Source organism: Gouania willdenowi, chromosome 14, assembly GCF_900634775.1.
Source record: "Gouania willdenowi chromosome 14, fGouWil2.1, whole genome shotgun sequence".
NCBI lineage: Eukaryota > Metazoa > Chordata > Actinopteri > Blenniiformes > Gobiesocidae > Gouania > Gouania willdenowi.
The window spans coordinates 10,677,992-10,685,970 of NC_041057.1; the positions used below are offsets into that span (position 1 = coordinate 10,677,992).

The 7,979-nt window shown below is 36.3% G+C and overlaps 1 protein-coding gene across 1 annotated transcript; it reads right to left on the reverse strand.

Annotated features, from left to right (window-relative positions):
* Positions 1-1,616: 1,616 nt before the first annotated feature.
* Positions 1,617-6,843, reverse strand: plac8l1 (PLAC8 like 1). The gene is made up of 4 exons (XM_028466545.1): positions 6,671-6,843; positions 6,326-6,531; positions 3,600-3,736; positions 1,617-2,203 (listed from the first exon to the last, which is right to left on the reverse strand). The coding sequence occupies exons 1-4, from the start codon at positions 6,694-6,696 to the stop codon at positions 2,072-2,074; spliced, it is 501 nt and encodes a 166-aa protein (XP_028322346.1). The 5' UTR covers positions 6,697-6,843; the 3' UTR covers positions 1,617-2,071.
* Positions 6,844-7,979: the final 1,136 nt, after the last annotated feature.

The following is a 7,979-nucleotide window of genomic DNA, read 5'->3' on the forward strand; positions in this document are numbered from 1 at the left end:
ACATAATATTACCTGTTGGGACTGACATTTATTCCTTAATGCTTGGATATGGTCAGTTTATGACATATTTTGTCATTTATGTACATGTAAAAGTGCAAACTATAGGGCACTTATAAAATCTGTGGCCCATTTGAGTTCCGTATTTGGCCCCTGAACTAGAATGAGTTTGATTAATGTGTAACATGACTCCCAAACCAAACCTCCATGAATAAAGGGTCAATATTTGTCAGTCCTGTAGACAGTCATTAGGAACATGCTAAAGCAATCAATAGGAGAGGAAGTGCCCTTCAGACAAGCTGTGACTTTAAAACATTTATTTACATTCCACAGAAAACCTCACAGAGTCTGCGTACATGCACGTTCACACTTTATTATTCTCATCCCTCTCCCTTTTTTTTTTTGAAAACAAACCAATTTCTAGTGTTTCCCTTTCCGCTGGTGGCGGCTGCCAGGTGGGCCACCGCATCTGTAAGACGTAAATTACATTTTTGCCCTTTGTGGACCCATCTGCTTTGTGTAGAAATAACATTTTCATATTCGTTTCTTCTGGTTGGCATTTTACAGGTCTGAGGTAACGCAGCAATCAGCGCAGGATTAGAAATAAGTCTAGTGCCTGAGGTTGATTCAGGAAAACAGTGGGAAAAGCATAACATAAATATGGAAATGAGATTTATCATCACTACAGTCCACTCGACCTGCTGACCGAAATTGAAGCTGCTTTGTGACATGATCAGCTGGTAATCGGGACAGGCAATATTGACTTATTTGATACCTTTCACAGAAGACACTGAGGCTTAGAAAGCAAAGAAACCAAATTATAAGGCCAGGCCTTGATGGAAATGTGCAAGATGGGAGGAAAAAAAGCTGGTTTAAAGGGAAATTGTCAGATTCATAAATATTTTTCAAATCACAAAGAGTATTGTGTGCTCTCACATTGATTATTGTGCTGCTATTGATGCAGCATCTTGTGTGATAATTGGGTTAAACAAATGAAGAGGCTTTGTCACAACTGGCAGACAGATGGCTCAGCTCCCTTTTTATAGCTGCACAAACAGTAAGTGCCACATGCAAAAAAAAAAAAACCCACCATATTCCAACAAATGTACAGAATGACGGAAAAACGACACCAAAGATACACAAGATGACAACAGAAATACGCAAAATGAATCCAAAAACAGACCGTATGACAAGAAAAATGCACAAAATGATTGTAAAATGAACAAAACAGCAACAAAATGTAAAAGAAAGACTTCAGAAACATAATATGACAGTAAAAAGCTACAAAATTACTCACAAAACACACTAAATGACAACAAAAATTCACAAAATGTCAGAAAATCATACAAAACAACAACAAACACACAGAAAATTAAACAAAATGACGGTAAAAATGCACAAAATAACAGAAAATTATACAAAACAACGATGGAATTATGCTAAATTACTGCATAAACCACACACAAGATGACAAGAAAAGAATCACAAAAATAAATGTAAAAACACAAAACAACAAGATCTCAAAATGAGTTCAAAATGTACAAAATAAACAGACTTCAGTCTTTGTTCTTCAATGTATTAATCTTCACATTGGTGATTATTCTAAATGCTGCCAATGTGATCAAATGTGCCCATTTCTGGGATATACAGTAAATGTAATCATCATCTAATAACTGCAACTGCGGTTTACTGTTCAATTATTAATCCATCCAAACTGGGCACAGCTACTCAGTAACTGCCAACACTCGTACATAAAGTTATGCACCTGATCAAATCTACAGTAGTGTCTCCAAGGTGTTTGATAACTCATGAATCACAATATGAAATATCAAGCGAGGCACTAACAGATATAAGCTAAAGTTCTCGTGTTTCTCATTTAGAATTGGGTTTAAAATCCTTCGTCTGTTGTACGTTGCACTTTTACTCGCTCTTGTAATCTTCCTCAATGTACCTCATTGTACTTTACGATCCCACTGCCTTTGAAAAGCCACTTTAAATGCGAACCCATTGATTTCTTGATGCTTTTCATACATAGTGATAAACTGGCTGAATGCTAAATGTCTACACACTTTGTTCAGGAGCTTTCCAGTGCAGTGGACACATGATACGTCTGAGTCTTCATCCTCCTCTTCATCTCTCTCATCATCTGACAAAGAGCCAAGGGGTAACAGCAACACACTGCGGTCCAGTCCTCACACACGTGTCCCTGTGAATGAAACACACACACACACACACAGACACACACGCACACACACACACACACACACACACACTGAACACTGAGTTGCAAAAGCAAATAAAGTTACATGTGCTTCCAGGAATTCCATAATAGAAAGTAGGGAATGTACCGTTACAACTTTTTCACTTCCGATACAATATTGATATTGCAGCCTTGCATATTGGCCGATACCAATGTCGATCCGATACGATAACAGCACGAATCATACATACTTATATTACTTATTTTGTAGTGTGGAATGTTATAAAAGGCTTGATTATTTATTTTTTTTAAAACAGACCCATTTACCATAAACCAATGGATTACATATAATTAATCTTTTAGAATAAGAATATTCTATATTTGAAAAAAGATGTAAAAATAAAATAAAATAGAAGATATTGGAAAAAATAAATCCAAAAAAAACAATATATATTATATCGGAGATTTTAGATGCAGTCCAATAAAATCCAATATTTGTTTTCTGGCTGATATCGGACCGATATCCGGTATCAATATCGGATCGGGACACCCTAATAGAAAGAATCAGAGACAATGTTGTCAGTGTTTTTGCTCATTTTAAGCTGGCTGATAAATAACTGCTTTAAACTCTGAACCCTTTTTTATTGCTTTAACAATCATTTACTTTGTAAATGTAATTTAGAGAGAGAGAGAGTGTGAAAAATTAACAAATATAGTGTATTCAGAAGCCACAAAATCAGTGTTTTACAACCTTGGGATGGGAACCCTATGTGGGGTCGCCTGGAGTTTTAAATGGGGTCACCTGAAATTTCTAAAAAATGTAAATAGATTCGTGAATTGTTTTAATTGTTATTCTTTTTTTTTTTTTAATTAAGTAAAACAACACACAATGTTAAACAACTGTATTTCTATACTTTCACTTTCTGAAATATAAATCTAGTTCAACTAAAATATATATATATATATATATCTGAGCTCAAGCATGATCAAAAACTAATTCTAGAAAAAAAATCACTAATTTACAAAATGAGATTCCTTAAAATGTGTGCTATCACTCATTCACTCCATCATTATGCTATAGTTGTTTTTTTCTAAGCAAAATGTTGTAGAGTTTTAAATGACATATTAATAAAGAGCAGGTGAAGAAGATTGTCAGTAAAAGGTGTATAACCTCTATCCAGACCTCTTATTTTGAAAAACTCAAAGCCAAACTTTGCATCATATTTGTTAATTACTCATTAAATGTAATGTAGTCCCCTGACTTTCTTTCCCTGTTTTTAATGTATTGATCATGTGACAAGAAGTCGCTATCGGCTAAAGCATTAGGGGGATAATTAATCATCTGGAAGCAAAGAGAAAGAGTACAAATTATGATCAATTATTGATCACCACACATTTTCACCCGTATCTTGTAGCGCTCCCTCATCCCAACTCGTGTTGCCAGAGTGGATCCTGGCAGCAGGGGCGTGCACACACATTCTCCGTTCTGGTGAGCTAAACTCAGGTCTAAAAAACACGGCATCACTGCCCCAAGAATACCTGCAAGCACAAATACATTGTTGTTGGATTTAAAAGTAAACAAATATTGGACATTTTGGGGTTATAACACAAAGAAAACTCAGTAAGAAAACAATTCAAAGTAAAATGTGTTGAAAAGTGAATTGAAATGTAAGATATAGATGGATTTAGAGTAATAATCTTCATCAAAGGATTGTGTCACTAAATGCTTGTTCATGTAGATCTTGTTGGGTTCTAGGGTGGCTTGCCCAAGGACACAATGACAATGACTTGGATAGAGTGGGATTTGAACAGCCGACCCTTTGGTCTCTACCACGGTCACCCCAAAAATGCTTAAGTAGACAACACAGCCAGCTCAGGAGTAGCCTATATACACCAAAAAGCCATTTTTTAAATTGATGTATTCAAGCCTGATGAATGATGATTCATGCAAAAAGGAGAAAGAAAAAAAAAAAACACATTTCTGGCTCGTAAAAGGCCTCTTAATTCTTTCTAAACCACTACATCAGCATGGAAAACTGTGCAGTGCAATGAAAAGTTGCTCTCAGTCCACTGAAGGTGTCAATACAGACTCTATAAGATAAATTACACTCCCTGTGCTTTGATTTAGCACAAAAATATACATTTCAGGGTGAAGTTAGTTTCTTTCTGTGAAACCTAAAGATTAAGATGAGACTTTGAGACTTGAGCTATTCAATATTCAGAATGTTGTGATGAATATGGCTGAATCTCATCTTGTCACTTGTTTTTAATGACTTTTTAATATCTGTTTGAATGGGAGGCGATGGTTGGCATTGCTTCTTTTAATCAGATTGTGCACTTTCTCCTAAAATCCAAAGCATGCATCCAAGTTTAGAGTCTACGCTCCATTTTAGACCAGGGGTCACTAAACTTCATACTGTAGGTACTGTGTAGTCTGAAGTGTTACCAGTTAGAAAAACACTTCTTAAAAACTACGTTTTCATAGTTTCACTTTAATTAGCGGGTCCGATAATAAGGAAGTTAAGCTAGCAGTAACTTCAAAAAAGTAGCAAATGTTGAGGTTTCAACATGAAACACTTCATTTCTCCTTATTTAAGCAATTGTTTCATTTTCACATCATTTTAAAGAAAATCCACCTTGCATTTTTTTAAAAACATGTCATATATATATATATATATACTGTATGTTACATATAACATACCACTGACCATACACCAGATCTGCAATACTTGAAAACATTTGTCACAATGTTTCAGTGAAAATTAACATTTAAATATGGTTAATTTAATACTAAAACTTTATCGGCAGTGTTTAACTATTTATCTTTGTTAGTTTGAATCCTGGAAAGTAAATCAGATTTTAGATGGAGCTCATAGGAGACTAGAGCTCTTGACTGAGGGCCCCTCACATGGTCATCGTGGACTACCTGGGGCCCGCGGGCACCATGTTGGTGACCCTTGTTTTAGACATTTGTCAACATTTGTGTCAAACATCCAACTCATTATGGTCCAGTGGCCACATCTGGTCCTTTATTCTCACGTTGGTTGTGTCATAAAAAAAAAAAAGTTTTTAAATCAGTAACTACACCAACACAGGGGTGGACTGGCCATCTGGCATACCAGGCATCATCCCAGTGGGCCGTCAACCCAAAGTGGGTCAGTCCGGTCTGCTACAATTTTTTTTTTTTTTTTTTTTTCTTACGAACAAGTGGAGGCAGACATGGTAACAGGTGGACAGAAATGGTCCAAAAGTTGCAAAAATGTGGCAAGAAAAGAGTGTAAAGTGACTAAAATGGGGCAAAAGCAGTCATGAGTGTCTAAAAAATGGGCCAATAAAGAAGAACCAGGTGGTATGTAATGTCAAAGGTTGGCTTTAATGGGCAAAATGTGGCAAACGATAGTGAAAAAGGGCAAAAATGTGAAACAAAAAGAGGCAAAATGTACATTTTGGCATTTATTGGGTAAAAATTAGCTTATTTGGATGAAAAGTGGCCAAAAAAAATTAAAGAAAGGACAAAAATTAAAGTGAATTAAAGTGTCAAAAAGAACTGTAAAAAATGGACAAAAAATAAGGAAAAATTGGTATTTATTGGCAAAAGGTATAGTTAAAGTCTGAAAAAAAATTAATAAAAATGGGACAAAGGAAGTTGCAAAATTAAAGGAAAACAAAATAGGTAAAAAGGGGTTAAGGTTTCCCCCTTTTAAGGTTTTATGGGGGAATAATAATACAAATTAAGACAGAACGGTTTCTACGTGGTGTCGCTAACAATGTAGTGGACTGGTCTGGACACAAAATGCCAGGGTTGAAGTTTTGTCCCAGTCCACCCCTGCACCAACAGTAAACATTTTCTCATCCGTGATCATATTACTGAGGTGCAATGCATTTAGATATGTTAAATATGTGAAATTGATTTATGTACATGGTGTTTTAATTCCATATCAGTTTTCCCAACAGTCTTTAATCTGTGGGTCATGGATGCTCTGATGATTGGATGATTCTCTATTAGTCAGGTGTGTTGGATGGATGGATGGATGGATGGATGGATGGATGGATGGATGGATGGATGGATGATTTTCTGTGTTTTATGTGTGAGTTGCCATTGCTAATGGTCTCAGTTGTTGCCGTTACATGTGTTCTGGTCTTGGCAGACATCACCCAGTCCAGAGCTCCAGTCTCCTCCTGTTTGTGTGATGGTGGTGATGGTTGTTGTGGTGATTCCGAGGCCAGGCTGAGTGAGGATCAGGTTTGGAAGTGGAAGCGCTTTGCCAGAACTCCAGCTAACGTCACACTGCGCGGTCGAGTTTCCAACATTAACCTCAGGATTCCGTCTTGGTCTGAAATCAAAATCCATGACAAACATAACATTACAAATTTGTATTTTGACCAAAAAAATGCAGTATATTTCACTTAGAAGATAATAAACAATTAAAACGTACAAGAAAGAACACGTAAGATGGGACACCAAACACTTACTGGTGTGTGACTGTCGCCTTTTCCATGACAGGGAGAAACAAGCATCCAGAGGGGGTGAGGTGAGGATGACGAGCGAGTTATGAGCCACAGCAAGGAGTCAGCAGGAATGAGGAGGAGGTGGGGGGGCGTAGTGACACTTTCCCAGTGAGAGGGTGTGTGCTGGAGCAGATAACCCAGCAGTCAGATGGCCCAGCCAAAAGCTGCGTGGCAGAGATAAGTGTGGGGCTCGTCTTCTGCCTGAGAGCTGGTGCTGCTGTGCAGGATGCAGAAAAGGCCAGATACACATCGACATGACTCACTGGGATAGTAGAATATGAATGCATGTATTTGCCTTTCAAAATAAAGGCACAGAAACTACTTTTCACCCAGATGTAATCAAATATAGAGAAAATATGTAGGATGTAGATGGAATTTGACATTTCTGGGCTCATCATACTAAATATTGGTCCGACACTGAAGAAGAAATATAGGGGAATGGTCAAGAAAAAAAACTTTTTTTACAAAGGTATGGATTTCCTTTTGACTTCAAGTTTGACTTTTAGAGCAATAACTTTAATGCATGTCATGTAAAATGGAATTCGAGTGGATTAATGTTTCAGAAGGTCTTTGAAGTGTCAAATTATTCTGTAAAATCCTGATTTAAAGAGATAATTAGCAGCCAGTGGAAGATTGACTCAGACAGACCAATCAGCTACAACATTATGACTAACTACCCTTTGCTCCTATTACAAAACTAACTTACCTTTATTTTTCCAGGTTTACAACCTGGCATGTCATGACTGCAGACATACATGCAGCATCAAAAAGCTGGGAGTTCATATTTAATCAACACCCTGTTTAAGAAGCTGGTTTCATTTTTTAACCAGCTTAACAGAACTAAGGGTGGAAGACAAAATCGATTCGACGATATATCGCAATATTTCACAGCGTGATTATCTTAACGATCCAAAAAAATGTTGAAATTGATTTTTTTAATCATGTTTTTTAACAAAAAAAACCAAAACATATGCATATCACTATTTGTCAGTGAACCACGTCAGACCATGTTAAACTACGTCACTCACTGCTCAATGCATTTTGGCTGGTTGCATTTATTTTCATAAAACATACTGGGCACTTTTATAGATTTACTTTTTTTTAAAGAATTTAGGAACAGAATCAGAAACTTTTGTAGAAAAAAAAAGTTAAACTTCATTTCAAAAATTTAATTTGACAGTTTGATAAATATACCACTTGTTTTTTATATTGGTCCTTGAATTACAGTTGTTTACCATTTACTTGTTCTCACAATTTTTAAAAAATGAAATTG